Source organism: Pongo pygmaeus, chromosome X, assembly GCF_028885625.2.
Source record: "Pongo pygmaeus isolate AG05252 chromosome X, NHGRI_mPonPyg2-v2.0_pri, whole genome shotgun sequence".
NCBI classification, from domain to species: domain Eukaryota; kingdom Metazoa; phylum Chordata; class Mammalia; order Primates; family Hominidae; genus Pongo; species Pongo pygmaeus.
Window position 1 is genome coordinate 157,059,583 of NC_072396.2, and position 22,727 is coordinate 157,082,309.

Below are 22,727 nucleotides of genomic sequence, written 5' to 3' on the forward strand. Positions count from 1 at the left end.
CGTGACCATCAAGTGGCACATCTCCTGTGAGGAAGAGAGCTTGGTGAGTCTGAAAACTCATTTTGTCATAAAGACAATACATACCATGGCATGTTGACATGCGTCATTACAACGGCATCCCACCCTTCATGCAGTGTAACTGTTCAGCAAGCTCAAGAGCAGGCCAAGGCTTTCCACAGAGCTATGTAAAAGACTCTCTGACATAGCAAAGGCAGAGGTAGATGGGGAGTTGCTATGTCACTTCCCTTTGGGCTTATTTTTAAGAGTGAAAGAAACTCAAACACCCAGTGGGAAGCAAGCACACACACATGCCAATTTGCTCTCATATATATGAACTTGTGTATACAGAGAGCCTCACTGGGCCTCCCCTGATGCAGAAGAGAGAAGAGGAGACAGTGCTTAGGCCTGGATACGAATTGAGAAGCTGAAGAACAGGAGAGGCCACAGGAGGAGGCCAGCCCCAGCCCCAGCCCCAGGCCAAATGCGGTGGCTTAGCTCATAGTCTATAGATGGTTTGTTGCCTCATTCCTCACTCTGGCCTTTTCTTCCATCCCAGTTTGGCTCTAGGGAAAAGTGGGTAGAGTTGAGCTTCAGAAATGCCCTAATTTCACATACCTCATGAGTCCATTCTTGATGTTACTTTGCTTCCCAGAACCCAGGCTTCACTTCTTTATTCCTTCACTTCCTACTTGCTTTCTTCATGTGTTTCTCTATTTCCATCCTCTCTTGCTGACCCCTGTCTCCTAATCTCTTCATATATCCTTTCTTCTTAACTTCAGAGTCCCCATCATTCTTATTTTTTCTCCTTTAGACCTCACTGCCATTTACTATAGTGATCCTAATAACTTTTGCCCAATATTTGCTGAATGCATACTGGGCCAAGAACTATGCTAGGTACTTAGAGATAAATGGAAAGGGTCAAACATGAGTCCCTGTCTTCCAGGAGCTCACACTCGGGTGTGGGAGAAAGCCTTTTAAGCACATGATTGCCATTGAATGTGATCAGACTTCTCAAAGATCTGGGCCAAGTACTATGGGAAATCAGTCAAAGGAGGGACAAAGTACCTGCAGGCATTGGAAAAGGTGGCTCAGAGAAGGCAATGAAGTTTATGGTCTGGGTCACAAAAGATGAGCAGGAGCTCATCAGATGAGCATGCGGCAAAGGCCAGTACATAGGCCAAGGACACTTTATTTATTTATTTTAGGGACATGGGTCTTGCTCTGTCACCTGGGCTAGTGGGCCTTGGTGTAAACATAGCCCACTATAGTCTTGAACTCCTGGGCTCAAGTGACTCTCCCGCCTCAGGCTCCTGAGTAGCTGGGACTACAGGCATGTGCCACCATGCCCAGCTATTTTTTTTTTTTTTTTAATTTAGAGATGACGTCTCACTATGTTGTCCAGGCTGGTCTTGTACTCCTGGCTTCAGGTGATCCTCCCACCTTGGCTTCCAAAGTCACTGGGATTACAAGTGCAAGCCACGACACCTGGCCAAGGGCACTGTTTTTTGAGTTGACAAGAAGTTTACTGTAGCTGGGCCACAGTGTGCACGGCAAAGAATTGCAGAAACTGAGGCTGTGTAAAACAGGCAGCAGCAAGACCTTCAAAGGCCTTATATGCTACGCTCTCTTGCTTTGTCTGCTTATTTTGGCCTCAGTGTTTTCAGTCATGGACGGGAAGTGCGACAGATGAGAGGATGTTGGTTTACGTAAATTGAACAGTCTGACTAATAGGATGTTTTGAAAGCAATATTCTTTCTCCCTGGGGATTGCAATCACATTGTTACAAGTGGAAGGGGGACAGAACTCTAAGGTTTCTAAAAACCTTGTAAATTATTTAAATACTACATGGGACTCATTTATAATTAGCAAATTCATTGTGTGAATAGAGTCCTGCTGCTAAATGTCTTTGCCATTAAATAAAAGGGTGCTTTACTTGTTTGCAAACTTGCTTATTAATTTGCTTCGTGAACTCTTTTTTCATGGGTAGGACCAAAAATTATAGGAAAGAAAGAAAAGAAAAAAGAAAGGAAAGAAAATATTGCCCTGACTTTTCTAGAAGCTTTTATATATGTTACTCCACTTAGCCATCTTATAAACTGGCTATGACTAAGTCTCTGAAACAATGATTCTGAACAATGAATACTTTTTTTTTTAGCTCCATAGGCACTTTATGTTCTATAGATGGGGAGAAGTAGCAATCAAGTTAATCACAGATTTTTTAAGTAGTAAGGGAAAATTACCTTTTAATTTCTTCCACCATTTTCAACATGACACATTTTAATCAGCCACTACAATTTTTTACCTAAATCATTAAAGAAGGAAATCAAAGCCAAATTTGAGTGTCAAGAAAATAGGAAAATGACCCATAGATTAATGGTAATATTTACCCATTTCTACACCTAGTTTTCCAGTAATTCTCCTTGATAGATACAGACTGAGATGACTTAACTTTGACCGAATTGTCAGAATATTCCTACTCCCTAGCCGAGTATCTGGCTCTTAGGCAAATGATGGATGTTTACTGAATGAAAAAATACCCACCACTGAAGATTATCAATATGATTTATCGTTTGTTTCCCCTGAGTCTTGACCTTTGCTGCATAAATAGCATGTCTCCAAAGTTCAGCCTAGGGCAATTTCCTAACCAAAAAGTGGAAATTGACTTCTCCAAATTTCCCAAGGAGTTCGAATCCAGAACAAGAACGCCTTTCCTTCTAAAAATCTATTTCATGTGGGTTTTGTGATGAGGCAATGAAAACTTTTATAGAGAAATGCATGTCCCACTCAAGAGTCTTCCTCCGATGATACTCCTGTCAATTGTCTCTAAAGGTGAAGCTCAACTAGAACCTCAGAGTATATACTTACATGGTCCAGTGCCTCTGTGTCAACCTCCTTGCAGGTGCTCAGCTTTTCTGAGCCCGTTTCCAGAAGTGGGGCAAAACAATGGAATATATGCTATGTGGGACTCAAAGATGAATAAAACCAACAACAAAAACCCAAACAACTCAATTTAAAAATGGGTAAAGGACTTGAGTAGACATATCTCCAAAAAAGATTTACAAAAGGCCAACAATCACATGAAAAGATGGTAAACATCACTAATCAGAAATGCAAATCAAAGCCATGAGACCCCACCTCACATTACGATGGGTACTACCAAAAAACTCCAGAAAATATCAAGTGTTGGCAAGGATGTGGAGAAATTGAAACCCTTGTGCACTATTGGGAATGTAAAATGGTGCAACCACTATGGAAAATGTTGTGATGGTTCCTCAAAAACTTACAAATAGAATCACTATATGCTTCAGCAGTTCCACTTCTGAGTATATATCCCCAAATTATAAGCAGGGTCTCAAAGAGTTATTTACACACCCATGTTCATAGCTTCATTATTCCCAATAGCCAAATGGTGGAAGCAACCCAAGTGTCCGTTGAGAGAACAATAAACAAAATGTGGTATATACACACAATGAATTCATTCCATTCACAATTATTCAACCTCACAAAGGAAGGAAATTCTGATATATACTACAACAGACATGAATCTTGAGGTTGCTAAGTGAAATAAGCCAGTCACAAAAGGATAACTGTTGTGTGATTTCACTTCTATGACATATCTAGAGTAGCAAATTCATAGAGACAGAAAGTAGAATGGTGGGTGCCGGGGCTAGGGCAGAAAGGAATGGGGAGTTGTTGTTTAATGAATACAGAGTTCCAGTTTTGCAAGACGAAAAGGGTTCAGGAGACTGCACAGGAATGTGAATGTATTTAATAGGACTGAACTACACAATTCAAATTGATTAAGGTTATATATATTTACCACTATGTGTACACACACACACACACACACACACACACACACACACACACACATATATATGTCTACATATATGATTAAATCAGAGACCCTGCCCTCAGGAAATCTAGTTTAGTGAGGAAGGTTAATTAAAATAAGAGTGAATTAAAATATACGGGAGAAAGCACAAATTAGAAACATTCAGAGGGGCATAAATAATGAAATCAAGGGAGTTCAAGAGAAGGAAGAATTTGGAATTGTCAGGTAAGTCAATGGAAAGGACAGAAAATGCAGATGGAAGAAAAATAATCACTTGCACCATTTTCCTGTAAAGGCGGTGGGGGGGGGTGGGGGTTATCTAGAGCATAAGTGTGGAATTTCTCAGGTCCAGATCACAGCTGAGAAGGAAAGAATGGATGAGATTAGATACTATCTATATTTTGGTGGAGAGAAAGGAGCACAGTAGGTTAAGGGAAATCTCGTACAATGGCTTCTACATTCCCCATGAGGAAGGTTAAATAAATAGTAAAGATTTAAACTAGAATATATATCTATATATATATTTTTTGAGACGGAGTTTTGCTCTTGTTGCCCAGGCTGGAGTGCAATGGCGTGATCTCGGCTCACTGCAATCTCTGCCTCCCGGGTTCAAGCTATTCTCTTGCCTCAACCTCCTGAGTAGCTGGGATTACAGGCATATGCCACCGCCGCCCCCCTCCCCAGGCTAATTTTGTATTTTTAGTAGAGAAGGGAGTTTCTCCATTTGGTCAGGCTGGTCTCGAACTCCTGACCTCAGGTGTTTTTTTCTGAATCTGTACTCAATTCTCAGCCTCCAAAAGTGCTGGGATTATAGGCATGAGCCACCACGCCTGGCTAATTTATTTATTTATTTATTTATTTTTATTATTATTATACTTTAAGTTTTAGGGTACATGTGCACAACGTGCAGGTTAGTTACATATGTATACATGTGCCATGTTGGTGTGCTGCACCCAATAACTCGTCATTTAGCATTAGGTATATCTCCTAATGCTAGCCCTCCCCCCTCCCCCCACCCTACAACAGTCCCCAGTGTGTGATGTTCCCCTTCCTGTGTCCATGTGTTCTCATTGTTCTAATTCCCACCTATGAGTGAGAACATGCGGTGTTTGGTTTTTTGTCCTTGTGATAGTTTGCTCAGAACGATGGTTTCCAGCTTCATCCATGTCTCTTCAAAGGACATGAACTCATCACTTTTTATGGCTGCATAGTATTCCATGGTGTATATGTGCCACATTTTCTTATTCCAGTCTTTCATTGTTGGACATTTGGCTTGGTTCCAAGTCTTTGCTATTGTGAATAGTGCCGCAGTAAACATACGTGTGCATGTGTCTTTATAGCAGCATGATTTATAATCCTTTGGGTATATACCCAGTAATGGGATGGCTGGGTCAAATGGTATTTCTAGTTCTAGATCCCTGAGGAATCGCCACACTGACTTCCACAATGGTTGAACTAGTTTACAGTCCCACCAACAGTGTAAAAGTGTTCCTATTTCTCCACATCCTCTCCAGCACCTGTTGTTTCCTGACTTCTTAATGATCGCCATCCTAATTGGTGTGAGATGGTATCTCATTGTGGTTTTGATTTGCATTTCTCTGATGGCCAGTGATGATGAGCATTTTTTCATGTGTTTTTTGGCTGCATAAATGTCTTCTTTTGAGAAGTGTCTGTTCATATCCTTTGCTCACTTTTTGATGGGGTTGTTTGTGTTTTTCTTGTAAATTTGTTGGAGTTCATTGTAGATTCTGGGTATTACCTCTTTGTCAGATGAGTAGGTTGCAAAATTTTTCTCCCATTCTGTAGGTTGCCTGTTCACTCTGATGGTAGTTTCTTTTGCTGTGCAGAAGCTCTTTAGTTTAATTAGATCCCATTTGTCGATTTTGGCTTTTGTTGCCATTGCTTTTGGTGTTTTAGACATGAAGTCCTTGCCCATGCCTATGTCCTGAATGGTATTGCCTAGGTTTTGTTCTAGGGTTTTTGTGGTTTTAGGTCTAACATTTAAGTCTTTAATCCATCTTGAATTCATTTTTGTCTAAGGTGTAAGGAAGGGATCCAGTTTCAGCTTTCTACATATGGCTAGCCAGTTTTCCCAGCACCATTTATTAAATAGGGAATCCTTTCCCCATTGCTTGTTTTTCTCAGGTTTGTCAAAGATCAGATAGTTTTAGATATGCCTAGGTAATTTAAACTAGATTTTGTAGGATAAAGAAGACAGAACTAATTAGGGACAGAGAGTAACTGCAGGCATAGGTTGAAGGAACAGCAGAATTCAAAAATACACTCATAAATGTCACCAATCCATCAATACAATGGATTTTTTTTTTCCCAAGAGAAATAGAGGACTTGGACTGAAGTGACTAGGGAGGTCAAGAGTACTGGTGAGTGACTGCAGTGATACACTGTGGGACCTATGCTGGATAGAGAAGCAAGGAAAACATAGGAAATCATCCATTTATTTAATATTTTCTGTGTCTACAATGTGACAGTTTCTGTGCTAGGTGCTCAAGGTGCAGGAATAAATGGTAAAACACAGCTCCTGCCCTAAAGGAGTTCACATTCCAGTGTGGGGGGGGGGCATGTAATAAACATAGAAGCAAAAAAATACATAAAGCAATGTAACGTCAGGAGGTGAGAATTATCATGGAAGCATATAAAGCAGGGCAGTGCAGAAAAAGATGATGAGTGCTAGTGAGAGAAGGTCTGCCTGAGAAGGTAAGTAGAGACCTGAACAAAATAAGAAAGCAAGCTGTGAAAAGATCTCAACAATAAACATTCCATAGAGAAACAATGGTAATGACAAAGTATGTGGACTTGGAATGAAAGTGATTCATTAAGAATCATCAAGGAGGCTGGGCACGGTGGCTCAAGCCTGTAATCCCAGCACTTTGGGAGGCCAAGGAGGGCAGATCATGAGGTCAGGAGATCGAGACCATCCTGGCTAACATGGTGAAACCCGGTATCTACTAAAAATACAAAAAATTAGCCGAGCATGGTGGTACACGCCTATAGTCCCAGCTGCTCAGGAGGCTGAGGCAGGAGAATCTCTTGAACCCAGGAGATGGAGGTTGCAGTGAGCCGAGATTGCGCCACTGTACTCCAGCCTGGGTGACAGAGTGAGTTTCCATCTCAAAAATAAATAAATAAATAAATAAATAAATGGAATCATCAAAGAGGCCACTATGGGATGAGTGAGTGGAGTGAATGAAAATTCAAAAAAGATGGTAAGAGATACCATCACAGATCTAAGGACAAGATCCTGTAAGGTTTTGAGCACCATCGTGAGAATAATGGAATTTGATCTAAATGTAGTGGGAAGCCATTAAACTATTTGGAGCAGAATTTTTATAATTGACTATTTTAATTGATCTTCCCTACTATTGGGCAGCGAATAGATGTGTAGGCATGAAAGTAGAGGACTAAAATTAGGACGTTAGTCCTAATGAGGCTAGTGAGAGGTGTGGTGTGTTGAATGTTAGATACGGAGACAAGTAGACAGATTCTAGTTACATTGTGAATGTAGAGGAGTTGCTGATGAGTTCGGTTTGGGTTGTCTAAGAGCAGAGTGGGGGGCGGGTAAGAAAAATAAAAGAATTAAGAATGGATTCCAGGTTTTTGGCTTGAGCACCTGGAAGAATAGTGACATTATTGGCTGTGCTGGGAAGACTTGAAGAAGAGCAGGTTTAGGGGGAAGATGAGGAGTTGTGTTTGGATATAAGAATTACATTTTTATCAGACATCCCAATAGGAATATAATCCCAATAGAGATGTACACAGTTACATATATCATGCTGTACGTATATTCTGCTCCAAATAGTTTAATGGCTTCCCACTACATTTAGATCAAATTCCATTATTCTTACGATGGTGCTCAAAACCTTACAGGATCTTGTCCTTAGATCTGTGATGGTACCTCTTACCATCTTTTTTGAATTTTCATTCACTCCACTCACTCATCCCATAGTGGCCTCCTTGATGATTCCATATCAGTCTGCAGCTTAGGGGAAAGGTTTGGGCTAGAGATACATATTTGGAAGTTGTTCGCCTCTAGATGGACATTGATTCAATGTCTTGGGATTGAATGAGGTCGCTTGAGAAGTGAGTACAGATTCAGAAAATAAAAAAGAGATCTGACTGCTGACTGGCCTGCAGATCTGACTGATCTGTCCTGAAATGCTCTAACGTTTAGTGCTGGAAAGAAGACAAGGATAGTGAAAAGAAAATACCAAGGATGAACAAGAAAAACAGGAAATCCTGATGTATGAGAATCCAAGTGAGGAGGTGACACTTCAAAGAAGACATCTTTAATATAAGAGAGTGAGAGAGTAATGGTCTGAAAGCAGTACTGGGGATTAAGACGATGTAAACTACACTTCTGGAAAATGGGAATCAGATTAACAGCTTCTGCCAAGCAGGAAGGCAGTTGGAAGGAAGTCTCAGCTGAGAATCACATATCAGTTAAAACAGGAGGTGGACGGGTCATTCAATGAAGAAGCTGCTGGGGCAGAATGTTTTATCTTCCCATGAACAGGAGTTCCTGAGGGAAGTGAGGTACAGTTTATGAGGAGTAGGAGGATAAGTCAAGAAAAAACCACAGAAGAGGATAAGGATAAGAAGTGAGGGGAGGATAAATAACCATAGAGAAACTACAATTTGGGTATTGACCAAGGATGACATAGAGGCGAGCCCTATGGAACATACGGCCTCATGTGTCCACAAATTTCATTACAAAACTCTTCTGATGTCAAGTAACAGTTTCAAAAATACTAGCACAATTAGCTGACTTACTGTCACTGTTTTTCTGAAAAAAAAATACAAAAAACAAAAACAAAACACTAGAACAAATATACAGGCAGTTAGATTGGTTCATTTCTGAAACCTTCACCTAGTGCTGGAAACAGTAGCAGTGCCTGGTAAATGGGACAATCCAGACCTCATTTAATAGGCTCAATTCCAGTTTATGATGTCAGATGAGTCATCCAATTGAAAAACAAAGAGAGAACTTGGGGCAGTTGCAAATAAAGTGAACTGGTTGTAGAAATCCTACATATGAAATGAACACAGAGAGAATACAATAATGTTGGTAAGTTGAGCAAGATGAAGAAAAATAGAGTGATAAAGCCAGATGAAGTGAACATCAAAGGACGAAACTTTTTGCATGAAGTAAAGGAGTAAACAGTGGCCTGGAAGCAGCAGGAGGGAATGGAGGAGTGGCTTCCACTTGCAAGGGCAGTAGATTTTTTAGGAAACAGTCAAGTACTCAGTAAGGTAAACAGAACAAAATAGAGAGGAAGTATTTTGGATTTATCTCTCCTGTGACACTCAGCACTTGGTCCTATATCAGTGCTATGTCTGTATATGTGTGTATGTATATATATGGATATATGCCTTACTTTTCTTAGACCATCAGCTCCTGAGTGCTGAGACCATGTAGTTTAGTTTTGCATACCACAGGTATTCCAGAAATAATTGCCGTGTGTGCGTGTGTGTGCATGTGTGTGTTTCAATCGAGACTATGATTACTGCTAGGCCACTTATACCTACTGCAGACGAAGGTAGGAAGACCACCAGTTTATGAGTAAAACTTAACCCATATTGAATGTTACTTACCCAACAAAGAAATACCAAGGGGTGATTTGATTTGTGGCTACAATTGCAGGAATGACTCATAGACTTAAAAGCCATTAAGGACAAGAAACTAAGCTTTTCCTAGATTTGAAGAGAATGTGAATGTTTTCTCCAATGTAAAAAAGATAAAATTTTATTCTAGAGCATTTGAAAATAAAAAAAGAGAGTCCAAGCATTACTATTTTTTGCAAAATTTATACAAGAAGTTATACAAATTTTATAAATGGTTCTAAGAATAATTTTCTTCTTTTTAAACGTTGAGATTTGTTTTTTCATTTAAATTTGTTTTTATTATTTTTAATGTTGACTAACTTAAAGTAGTAATGGACATAGTTTAAAAAATTGAAGTTGAAAACTTATGAAAATCAAGAAACCCATTGTTCAATTCCCACCTGTGAGTGAGCATATGCGGTGTTTGGTTTTTTGTTCTTGCGATAGTTTTATGAGAACACATGGACACAGGAAGGGGAACATCACACTCTGGGGACTGTTGTGGGGTGGGGGGAGGGGGGAGGGATAGCATTAGGAGATATACCTAATGCTAAATGACGAGTTAATGAGTGCAGCACACCAGCATGGCACATGTATACATATGTAACTAACCTGCACATTGTGCACATGTACCCTAGAACTTAAAGTATAATAATAATAAAATTAAATTAAATTTTAAAAAGTACAGCTAAAAAAAAAGAAAGAAATTATTTCCAAATAAAAAGTTTAAAAAAATCTACAAATAACATATTTCTAATTATCATTTAAGTAATAAATATTCTAAAATATATATTTAAACTAAATAGTGGAAATACAACACAGTTATGAGTATTCTTCTATAAAAATTAAGCTCTAATAAATGGAACCAGAGAAAGTTGTATAGGAAAACAATATTTTCCTAACCGACATTAGTTTAGAAACTAATGTTGATTCTTAAGGTATGAAAAGTCATATAATTGTCAAACTGTCTGTGGCATGGTGTGCCATAACCATTATCACTTGTTAATATGTAAAAATATTTTAAATTGGCAAATAAACGAAAAGCATTAAAAAAAAAAAGAAAAGAAAATCAAGAAACCCTTACCCCAATGCACCCAAACCTATTGTCCAACCCCTTGTAGGTATTTATTTTTAATTCTCTTAGGTGATAGTAATACTTCTAATAGTTATTTCTATACTTTTATACAATATATTTATACTGCTACCAGTTTTGCTTACTACCAATTGTCTTTTCATGATAAATAATGATTTATTTCACATATGTAACCCTTCCTGAATCCTCTAGTACAATTATAGCAAAATTTTTAGTTCTATCAGTAACCAGTGGTGATAGCATTATAAATGACTATATAAATGCCTGTAGTAGCCATCTGCAAACTGGACTGGTTCCTTTGCAAATTTGCTTGCTGCACAGTTGTCACTTTAATATTTCACTTTTTATAATTTTTATTTCTATTTATTCATTTTTAATTGACAAATGAAATTGCATATATTTATCACGTACAAAATGACGTTTTGAAATATGTGTACGTTATGGAATGGCTATATTGAGCTAATTAACATTGCCTCACACAGTTATCATTTTCTGTGGTAAGAACATTTAAAATCTACTCTTAGCAGTTTTCAAGAATACAGAACATTGCTATTAACTACAGTCACTTGTTGTACAATAGGGTCTCTTGAACTTATTCTTCTCTAAGTAAAATTTTGTATTCTTTGACCAACAACTACCCCCGACTCCCAGTCCCCAGTAACCACTATTCTACCCTCTGCTTCTGTGAGTTCAACTGTTTTTTTTTTTGAGATGGAGTCTCGCTCTGTCGCTCAGGCTGGAGTGCAGTGGCGTGATCTCGGCTCACTGCAAGCTCCGCCTCCTGGGTTCACGCCATTCTCCTGCCTCAGCCTCCCAAGTAGCTGGGACTACAGGCGCCCACCACCACATCTGGCTAATTTTTTGTATTTTTAGTAGAGATGGGGTTTCACCGTGTTAGCCAGGATGGTCTCGATCTCCTGACCTCGTGATCTGCCCACTTCAGCCTCCCAAAGTGCTGGGATTAGAGTTCAACTTTTTTAGATTCCACATGTAAGTGACATCGTGTGGTATTTTTCTTTTCTGTGCCTAGCTTATTTCATTTATCATAGTGTTCTTCAGGTTCATCCGTGCTTATGTAAATGACAGGGTTTCCTTCTTTTTTTAAAGGCTGAATAGTATTCCATTTCCTATACCACATTTTCTTTATCTGTTCATCAGTTTATAGACACTTAGGTTGAATACACATGTTGGCTTTTGTGAATAATGCTGTAATTATTATACAAGTACACATACTTCTTTGACATACTGATGTCAAGTCCTTTGGATATATACCCAGTAGTGGGATTGATCAACCATTTGGTACTTCTATTTTTAATTTTTTCAGGAACCTCTATACTAGCTTTGCAAATTTACATTTCCACCAATAGTGTGGAAGGATTCCCTTTTCTCCAAATCCTCACCAACAGTTATCTTTGGTCTTTTTGATAATAGACATTCTTAAAAGTGTGAGGTGATATCTCATTGTGGTTTTAATTTACATTTTTCTGATGATTAGTAATCTTGAGCATTTTAAAAATATAACTACTATCTAGCTGTATGTCTTCTTTTGAGAAATGCCTATTCAAGTCCTTTGTGAATTTTTAAATTGGGTTGTTTTCTTGCTATTGAGTTGTTGGGTTCCTTGTATAGTTTTTATATTAGCCTCTTATTAGATGGTTGGTTTGCAAATATGTTCTTTTATTCTATAGGTTGTCTCTTCGCTCTGTTCATTGTTTCCTTGGCTATCAAAAAGCTTTTTAGTTTGGTGTAATCCCATTTGTCTATTTGTACTCTTGTTGCCTATGCTTTTGGGAGCATATTCAAATTATCTTTGTTTCACAGAGATTTTTTCCCCAACGTTTCATTTTAGTAGTTTTAGAATTTCAGGCATTACATTTAAACCTTTAATCCATTTTGAGTTGACCTTTGTATATGGTGTGAGATAAGGGTCTAACTTCATTTCTCTGTGTGTGGTTATCCAGTTTTCCCAACATCATTTGTTAAATAGGCTGTCCTTTCTTCATTGTGTGTTCTAGATACTTTTGTGGAAAATCAATTAACCATAAATGCATGAATTTATTTCTGTGCTCTCTATTGTGTTAAATTGCTCTATGTGTCTGTTTTATGCCAGTACCAAGCTGTTTTGGTTAATATAGCTCTAGAGCATATTCTGAAGTCAGGTAATAGGATGCCTTCAGCTTTCCTCTTTTTGCTCAAGATTGCTTTGACATTCAGAGTGTTTTGTGGTTTCATGTAAGTCTTAGGACTGTATCTTTTCTATTTCTATTAAAAATGACATTGGAATTTTGATAGGGTTTGCATTTAATCTGTACATCAGTTTGGGTGGTATGAACATTTTAACAATATTAATTCTTTTAGCCATGAACAGTGGATATCTTTCCATTTATTTGTGTCTTCAATTTCTTTATTGGTATTTTATAGGTTTAGTGTACTAGTCTGTTATCCTTTTGGTTAAATTTATTCCTAAGTATTTTACTATTTTTTGTACCTATTGTGAATGGGATTGCTTTCTTGATTTCTTTTCCAGAAAGTTCATTGTTTATATAGAAATGCAACTGATTTTTGCATGTTGACTTTGTCTCCTGCAACTTTACTAAATTTATTTGCTAGTTCTAACAGGTTTTTTCTTTTCTTTTTTTTTTTTGTAGGGTCTTTAGGGTTTTCTTTATATAAGATCAGGCCATCCATATGCAGGGACAATTTAACTTCTTCCTTTCCAATTTGGATGCCCTTTATTTCTTTCTCTTGTTGAATTGCTCTAGATAGGTCTTCCAATACTGTGGTGAGAGTGGACATACTTGTCTTGTTCCTAACCTTGGAGAAAAAGCTTGTAACTTCTTACCATTGAGTATGATGTTAGCTGTGGGTTTGTCATATATGGCCTTTTTGTGATTGTAATTGGTTGAGAGGTTTTTTATCATGAAAGAATTTTGAATTCTGTCAAATGCTTTTTCTGCATCTATTGAGATGACAACTTGGTTTTGGACTTCATTCTGTTAATGTGGTGCAGCATATTTATATATTTGCACATGTTGAACCATCCTTGCATCCCTGGGATAAATCCCACTTGGTCAAGGTGAATATTTTTTTAAAGTTTATGATTTAACCCTTACAGCCATTGCCTGATATATATGTGTGTGTGTAGATATATATATATATATACACACTATATATATATATATACACACTATGTGTATATATATATACACACACTATGTGTATATATATATACACACAATGTGTATATATATATATATACACACAGTGTGTATATATATATATATACACACAATGTGTATATATATATATATACACACAATGTGTATATATATATATATACACACTATATATATATATATATATACTTTAAGAAGTTCTGGGGAAAGATTCTTTTAATGGACTGTTAACTTTGGTTTGCTAGAGTTTTGTTGAGGATTTTTACATCTATTTTGTTCATCAGGGATATTGGCCTGTAATTTTCTTTTCTTGTAGTATATTTGCCTCTCTTTGGTATGAAGGTAATGCTGGCCATATAAAATGAGTTTGGAAGTATTCCCTTTTCAATTTTTTGGAAGAATTTGAGAATGATTGGTATTAGTTCTTCTTTAAGTGCTTGGTAGAATTCAGCAGTGAAGGCATCAGGTCCTGGGCTTTTCTTTGATGGGAGACTTTTTGTTACTGATTCAGCTCCTTATTCATTATTGGTCTGTTCAGATATTCCATTTCCTCATGATTCAGTCCTCGCAGGTGATGTATGTCTAGGAATTTATCTATTGTTTCTAGATTATCAGTTTGTTGGCATATAATTGTTTATAGTAATCTGTTATGATCTTTTGTTTTTCTGTGATAACAGTTGTTAACATCTCCTCTTTCATTTTTTATTTTTTGTATTTGAGTCTTCTCTCTTTTTTCTTAGTCTAAAAGTTTGTCTATTTTGTTTATCTTTTGAAAAAAACATGTCTTAGTTATAATGATCTTTTCTATTGATTTTTAAGTTCCCTATTTCATGTATTTCTGCTCTGATCTTTAGTCTTTGCTTTTTTCTAGTAACTTTGGGCTTAGTTCTTCTTTTTCTAATTCCTGAAGGCATAAAGTTAGATTGCTTATTTGAGATCTTTATTTTTTTTTGATGTAGGTGTTTATTGCTATAACCTTCCTTCTTCTTAGAACTGCTTTGGCTGCATCTCATAAGTTTTGTTACATTGTAGGTCTATTTTTGTCTCAAGATATTTTAAATTTCCCTTTTAATTTCTCCTTTGACTTATTGGTTGTTCAGGAGAATGTTGTTTAATTTTCATGTATTTGTGAATTTTCCAAAATTATTCTCTTTATTGCTTTCTAGTTTCATACTATTGTGGTTGGGAAAGATACTCGATATAATTTTTCTTTTTAAATTTGGATGAACTTCCTGGTTTTATCCCTAGATCTCTTACCTTTCCTCTCACATTCTTTTTTTTCTGCCCTACTTATAGATTGATTTCCTTTAATTTATTTTCCTACTTCTCTATTGAAATTTTTATTTTGGCAATTCTTTTTATTTTCAATACCTCTTCCTTATTCTCTAATTTATTTTTATATAGCATCCTGTTCTTATTTTATTAATATGATATATTTACAAATCTAAAGTAAAAGTTTTGTTTTTCTTACGTTCTCTTTAATTCCCTAAATTATGTCTGTCCCCTCCCTTCAAGGTGAGGTGTTCCTTTATAGTTTGTTTGCCTGTTTTTGTTTTAATCTTTGCTATTCTCTTTCACATTGCAAACTTTTAACTGGTGATCCTTGATATCCCAGTATTATTTGGTAACAGAGAAGATGTCTGTTTGCTCATGTAGCTAACCTGAGCTTGTTGATTGGTGGGCTGTGATTTAGGATGATTAGGTAAAGTAGGTCATTTTGAGGGGGTACTTCAAAATGTCAGTATGCAAAAACTTTCCTCTGGGGATGCTCAGCTTCTTTAGAAGAGCAACCCTGCTGTTTTTTTCCTGGAGAGTATACATCTGGCTAGAGACATTTCACATATTGAGCAGCCTCTGGAGTCTCGAGTACTCTGTACACAGACTTTTGTTTTATTCTCTATCGTATCGAGCGCTTCCTAACACTGAATTTCTCCAGGGTTATGTTTTACTGCAGTTTGATAAATCAGTTATTATAACCTCCATCCATGTTCATTCTTCTATAGATGTGTTAATATCTCTTGTCTGACTGACATCCCTTGTCCTTCTCACCTGTTACTTATGGTTTTATACCTGTTTTATTCCTTTACTCTCATTTTAGCAGAATCTTCAAAGGAAGCAGTGATAAAAACATGTGGTTGATCATCAAAAACCCACAGTTCATCTATTGTCTAGAGTACAATTACAGGGTAGTCAGTTATCTTCATTTAAAAATGAGGTTTTATTTCCGTATCTTCTTTTTTTTCTTTATAATGTTTCCTCTCACATTTTATCTAATGCCTGATCATAATACAGATCAAAAATAATTTTTAAAATCAGTTATATTATTTTAAAACTGTTTTATGCTCACCCATTCTAGCTTTAGGAAGCAAAAACGTTTAATATGTCTCCCTAATGGAAGAAAAAAGAAACTAAGTTATTATTAAATTCTAATATTTTCCCTTCCAATGCACTTCAAATTTTTTTCTGTTGATCTCACTATTAGTTGCTCCGCATTGTAGCAGTGCAGACAAAGCATAGCACCTGTACATTAGAGATTCATTTTTATGCATTCCATCTTTTTTTCAATTCTCATAATATGCTTCTTGAGATAACTTAAATGGACTGACCATAGAGACTAAAGAGGAAGACTGAGATCACTATCTTTGCAAAATAGTTTTATAATATTCTTTTTGTTCTCTCTATTTAAAATTTTAGCACTTTTTAAATGGAGAAATGGTCATTATTTCTGATGTCTAGCTCTAGAGTTTCTAACAATCTATTTGAGTCCTCTCTCTGTCTTCAAACCACTTCCACTCCTCTTGCTGGCCATAAAAAAAAAATCTGTCTCATTTTTTATAAAACATCATGGAAGCCCTGTAGGTATCTAAAAATAGCAATAATCATCCCCCTGAGGCATTTGTCCCTCCTCTAGTGTAGTAACCAAACTGGAACAGTGTACTCTAAACGTGGGCCAACCAGTACATAATAAAAAGGGCTTATCCTCTCACTAGTTCTAGGTGATTCTTAACTCAGACCCAAATCAAATAGGGCTTATCCTCTCACTAGTTCTAGGTGATTCTAACTCAGACCCAAATCAAATTGAGCTTTTCCAGAGTTGTACCACAAAGTAGGTGCACATTAGATTTGCATTTTCTTCATATCCTAGCATTTTATTTTCAATGTTTAATTGTTAAGCTTTTTTAATACCAGATCTATTTTTTGTACCTATGTGTAAGAATTTATATTTGATTTAGCAAATGTTAATATTTTAATTTAAGCTTGTCCTTTCAAATTTAGAAATCCTCTTTGATTCCTAATTCAGAAAATACTCATTCCCCAACCAATATTCATTAATACCAGCTTATAAATTTGAGTCTTCTACCCTATATGTCTTCATTTGAGTCATTAATAACAACATTTGAAAAAGCAGGGTCAAAGACAAAGTCCTATAGTGTATCCCCAGGGACCTCCATTCAGTTTGGTGTCTGTCAGTCCATCAGTCAATTTATTTAATTGTTTATTTATTTATTTATTTAGAGACAGAGTCTCTGTCTGTTGCCCAGGCTGGAGTGCAGTGGCGCAATCTCAACTCACTGCAACCTCCACCTCCCGGGTTCAAGTGATTCTCCCGTCTCAGCCTCCCAAGTAGCATGCTACCATGCCCAGCTAATTTTTTGTATTTTTGTAGAGATGGGGTTCCACCATGTTGGCCAGGCTGGTCTTGAACTCCAGACCTCAAGTGATCTGCCTGCTTTGGCTTCCCAAACTGTTGGGATTACAGGTGTGAGCCACCACATCCAGCGCCATCAGTTAATTCTATTTGATTTGAATCGGTCAACCAACTACATCAGCCTAATTGTACTATTTTTTTCACCTCCCTCCCTCCCTTCCTTCCTTCCTTCCTTCCTTCCTTTATCTCTCTCTCTCTTCTCTCTCTCTTCTTTTTTTTATTTGACAGCGTCTTACTCTGTCGCCCAGGCTGGAGTGCAGTGGTGTGACCTTGGCTCACTGCAGTCCGAACCTCCCGAGCTCAGATGATCCTCCCACCTCACCCTCCTGACTAGTTGGGACTACAGGCATGTGCACCCATGCCCAGATAATTATTAATTTTTTTTGTAGAGACGGGATTTTACCATGTTGCCCAGGCTGGTCTCAAATTCCTGAGCTAAAGCAATCTGCCCGCTTCGTGAGCCACCACATCCAGCCTGCTTTCATGGAGGTATAATTTTTTAAAAGTTAGTCAAATGTTTTATTAAAATCTATGACATTTTCTGGTCCACTAGTCCAATAAACTGTTGATAAATGCTCATGAGGTTAGATAATTTCTTATTAGTGGACTCAAGCTGTATATCACTGATTGCTGCTAACCGCTCCTAAAATATCTGTCTGTTTAATAGTATATTTTAGGGAACTTCCAGTTTAATGTATCAGAGTAAGGATACCTTTGTTCACTTTTCCTCTCTGCAACCAACCAAAAACAGCAAGATGAGAAATAAAAACCAAAACTGTATCTTTGGTGAAACTTAATAGCTTTTATAACCTTAATCCCAAAAAATAAGGGCTCGGAAGTGAAGTGAAAGTGAAAGTGAAGTGCAGTGAAAATCAGACCAGGGTGAAGATGACACTGAGGATACCTGCTGCTCTAGATTTCAGGTCAAGGATAGTGTCCCAAAAGTGTGTGGCATGACCTGACAAAGGAAAGAAACAATCCCTGTTTTGAAATAAAATCAGTTTTCAAACTGGTAATGAGAACATCCTGGAACTCTGACTACCACATAGTGGCAGAGGAGACAGAGACTGCAAAATTAAAGAATATAATACTATACACGCATACACATGCACAAGCACATACACAAACACACACAGAGACATGCACACAGACACCTGTATCAACATAGAGGGATTTCCTGTGAACAAGGGAAAGTTCTTACTAGTCAGAAGTAGAATCACAACTACAAGGAAGACTACTCATAAGAGATTATATAGACAACAAGTGATGCTCAAACTACTCTCTACTACTCATTCTCAGCTACTCATTACTATCCTGCTAACTCTCTCAGTTACTCCCCCAATGATACTTCCATACATAACAAGAGTAGTAAAAATTTCTCTAATGCAACTTCAAGTAATAATTGAAGACAAACTATCGTGTGACTAATACAAACTTTGTTACAAAAGGAAGAAAATGACCTATTGAGTATTGTAATAAATGTCTTCATGGAGTCATCAGAAAAAGAGAATGTGACCCATGGATTGTACAATAGCTCAACTATTATTTAAGTATAAACACAATAGACAATGATTTTATACATTCAAAACAGATGGAAATATGGTTCCCATGAGACCATCTTAAAGAAACTTATAGAAGATAGCTATACATACTGGGGCCTTGGGGAAGGTGGGGGGAAGAAGGAGGGAGAGGATCATTAAACATAACTCATGAGTACTAGGTTTAATATCTGGGTGATAAAATAATCTGTACAGCATACAGGCAACCCCCATGACACAAGTTTACCTATATAACAAACCTGCACTTGTACCCCTGAACTTAAAAGTTAAATAAAGGAATTGATGTAAATATACAATGAATAGAAATGATAGATAAAAGGACGATTTTAAGAAAAGAACCCATTTAAATGTAGAACTATGACTAAACAATTATAGGATTTACAATTGCATGGAAGGATGTAAGTGTTATAAAATGTAATAATGGGGCAATAGTAGTATAGCAAACAGAAGTTAGGAGATGATAGGAACTGGTAGAGAGAAGGAGAGGTAGGAGTGGGTGTGTACTGATTTCCTTATATTCTTCCTGGGTGGGGGGCTAACACACCCTGTTCTTAGCTGATAAACCAAGTTATAGAGGAATAAATATACTTTAAGGGTACAAAGGTAACAACTAGATTAAGCACAATAAAACCAAGCAAAAAATCCTATGGTAGAGTAGATTAAGGAAGTAGAACTACACTTATCTCTTCATAATTTAGAGCAAGAAGTTAATAAATTTTATCTAAATAAGTAGTTAAAAATTATTCAAAACTTTTGCCAACCCACCAATCTATACTCTATGCAATACATATTTCCTCCTAATTTGAAAAATCATTATCGTTTCTCTTCTCCATGATTATTTGAGGAGTACCAGGATGGTCCTTGAGATCACATTTGCCAGTTCCTCTTAGCATATTTTGATAATCTTCATCTAGTTCTAGCGACCTGAACTTATTTAAAGCAGCCAGGGACAACAATCTTGATTTCACTGTATTCATGTTTTATTCATACCAATTTAGTTGGTTTAATGATTTTAATCTCTCTTCTTCCTTCCCATCAATGCACCAATCCAATCAACATTTATTCAGCTTTTACTGTGAGTCAGATGCTATGCAAGGACGTTGGCTGGCTAGAAATAAGATGCAGACAAGCTCTTGCCCTCAAAATGTTCACAGTCTAGTGAGAGGAAGACAAAAACTAATACGAATAAATTATTTTAATATCAGGAGCACCCATGCCTCAATAAAAGATAAATCTGTGAATGATTCCAGACAGGCTCTATGGAGAAAGTAGCATTTCAGTTGGGACTTGAAGAATGAGTAGGTCTTTAACAGGCATGGGAAAAAACAAAGAGCATTCCAGGTACAGAATGCAAAATAAGCAGACACAGAAGGAAAGATGATCATTTTGTTTTGACTATAATTTGAATATACTGGAAAGAGGGGCAGAGGTGGCCTTAGAGATTGTACTCTGGGTTGAAGATAGAGTCCAAGCCTTTGAGTGACTTTGTAAGTACCAGTGGGTGACCCTTGAGTCTAGCAACATCACATTTAGGTTTGATCCTTCACCACAAGACATCAACCCTCCATGATACCTGCCCTCTTTTCTTTGCCCTCAGACAACATGCCAGGTTGCCAAGAAGCACTCCAGTTGAGAATTGGATTGATGACCCCAGTGAATAGCACATAGCCCTGCCCAGTTCTTGCAGGCTATAGGCTGCCCACTCCTGGTCCCAATACAGGTCTCTCAGGGGGTGCTTCTCAGTTCCTCTTTTGCTATATCTCACCTTCATCTCCAGGGCCTCTGGCACCTTCTTGCCTTCCCAAGCCCAACTCCGCTTGGTGAAATAGTTGACAGTGGCAAATTCAATCAGTGCAGAAAATACAAAGGCATAACAGACGGCTATGAACCAGTCCATGGCCGTCGCATATGCCACTTTAGGTAAGGAATTTCTGGCACTGATACTCAAGGTGGTCATGGTAAGCACAGTGGTGACACCTGAGGAGAGGAAAGATGAGAACCAGTTGCAACTGGAACACATTGAGAGCTTATTCGATGAAATCACTAATTTCCTATTTGAAAGGAGAAGCTTTACCCCACTCAAAATGGCCCCTTTAAAATAAAATAAAAATTAAAAAAAACCACCAGACTATCAAATCTGATGGGTCCACCTAGTAACCAGCCCATCCCAATTGGCAGAAGACTATATAGGCATCTGCAATGGATTACATTTAATTGTTGTCCTCTAGCTTCTGCTTAAACATTTCCGTTAAAGAGCAAGTAGTCCATTTCATTGTAAGAGAGCATTTTAATTAGAAAAAAACTAGCTCACGAACTGAAATCTGGCTTCTTCTAGCTACTGGCCCACAGACCGACCTTGGAGTTTCTTCTGTGGCCATGCAAGGGAAAAGAAAAAAAATCTGCTCCTTACTCTCCAGAACAGACCTTCAAAGACCTAAAAAGGGTTATGGTTCCTTGCGAAACTGCTCATCTTCAGAATGAACATGGAGATTCAAGTTCACCTCATGAACTCCTTTTCTCGTTTACTTCCTTCCCTATCCTGTTTTTTTTTTTTTTGGTTTCTGAATAGCCCAGAACTGAGCCCAAGACTCAGGACATGGTCAGAATTCAGTAGGATGCTTACTTCCTTAATTTTGGACACTCTTCTGATAATGCAGCAAACTATTGTGGAAAGTGGTTCTGTAGCTGCATCACACCGTAGGTCCCTATTGGGCTTTGTGAACGATGAAAACTATTCCGAAATCTGTTTCTCGTGAGTTTTTGCCAAATCCAGGCTTGTCTTCAGATCAATTGATTCTTTTTTGGGGGGAGTGTTATTCTAAATTCAAGGCTTTGTTTACATTTAAATTATATTTTACATTTTTTCTAATCTTTTCATATTTTAGATATGCATGTGAATATATGTATATATAATTGTGATTAACAGTATAAGCTTTAGAGTCAGAATGAACTAGGCTGAAAACTGAGCAACCTCACCTACTAGTAATATGACCTTGAATAAGGTGTTTTACCCCAGACAGCCTCGGTTTATCATGTGTAAAAGGGAGGTAATAACACCAGATAATACAGAGATTTGTTAGGGATTGAAGATTATATATATACATAAAGTCTATAGTATAATACCTGACACAGGGTAATCATTCCATAAATAGTAGCTTCTATAATTAACATGACTATTGTCTTTACTGTTGTTAGAACAATAGTGTTGTCATACTATATAATGAATTATAATAGTATAAGTATAATCAGTGTTAACGACAATATTATCATAATAATTTTACCATTGCTAGGGATGTTTTTCTAGTCTCATTGAGTACTACACTAGAAGTTGGATGTTCTGAGTGCTCCCACTTACTTGCTTTATCTTAGGCAATTTCTTTATTCTCTCTGTGCCTCCATTTTGCTCATCTATGAATATTCCCTAGTGTCTGTGTCCCCCAGGATTTTGATAAAGCAGTAGATATACAAAGTCATTCAAACTTGAGGAAGGGGAAATGGTCAGAATGTCTTTCTGAGCGTTGGCATGCTGAAGAGGATGGAGAAAGTGAGCCTCCTTAGCCTGGGTCAAGTGGGGCATGCAATGAATTCCTAATGAGGTCAAAGAGGCTATATGCGAAATCAAGCAGAGAAGGCACTGTGTCCATTAACTTTACCCAGAGGGTCAGCCATGTGTGCTGAAGCCTCTGGGGCTTCCTTTTCTATCTTGGTCTGCTGTAGTACCTTACTTATATATTTG

The 22,727-nt window shown here is 37.3% G+C and overlaps 1 protein-coding gene across 3 annotated transcripts in view; it reads right to left on the minus strand.

Moving 5' to 3' along the window:
- Positions 1-22,727, minus strand: part of GABRA3 (gamma-aminobutyric acid type A receptor subunit alpha3) — a 288,046-nt gene that overhangs the window by 2,921 nt on the left and 262,398 nt on the right. For all 3 annotated transcript variants that reach the window (XM_054472831.2, XM_054472832.1, XM_054472830.2), the window contains exon 9: positions 20,757-20,968. In XM_054472831.2, the coding sequence (XP_054328806.1) occupies positions 20,757-20,968 (212 nt within the window). The remainder of the gene's footprint in view (positions 1-20,756; positions 20,969-22,727) is intronic.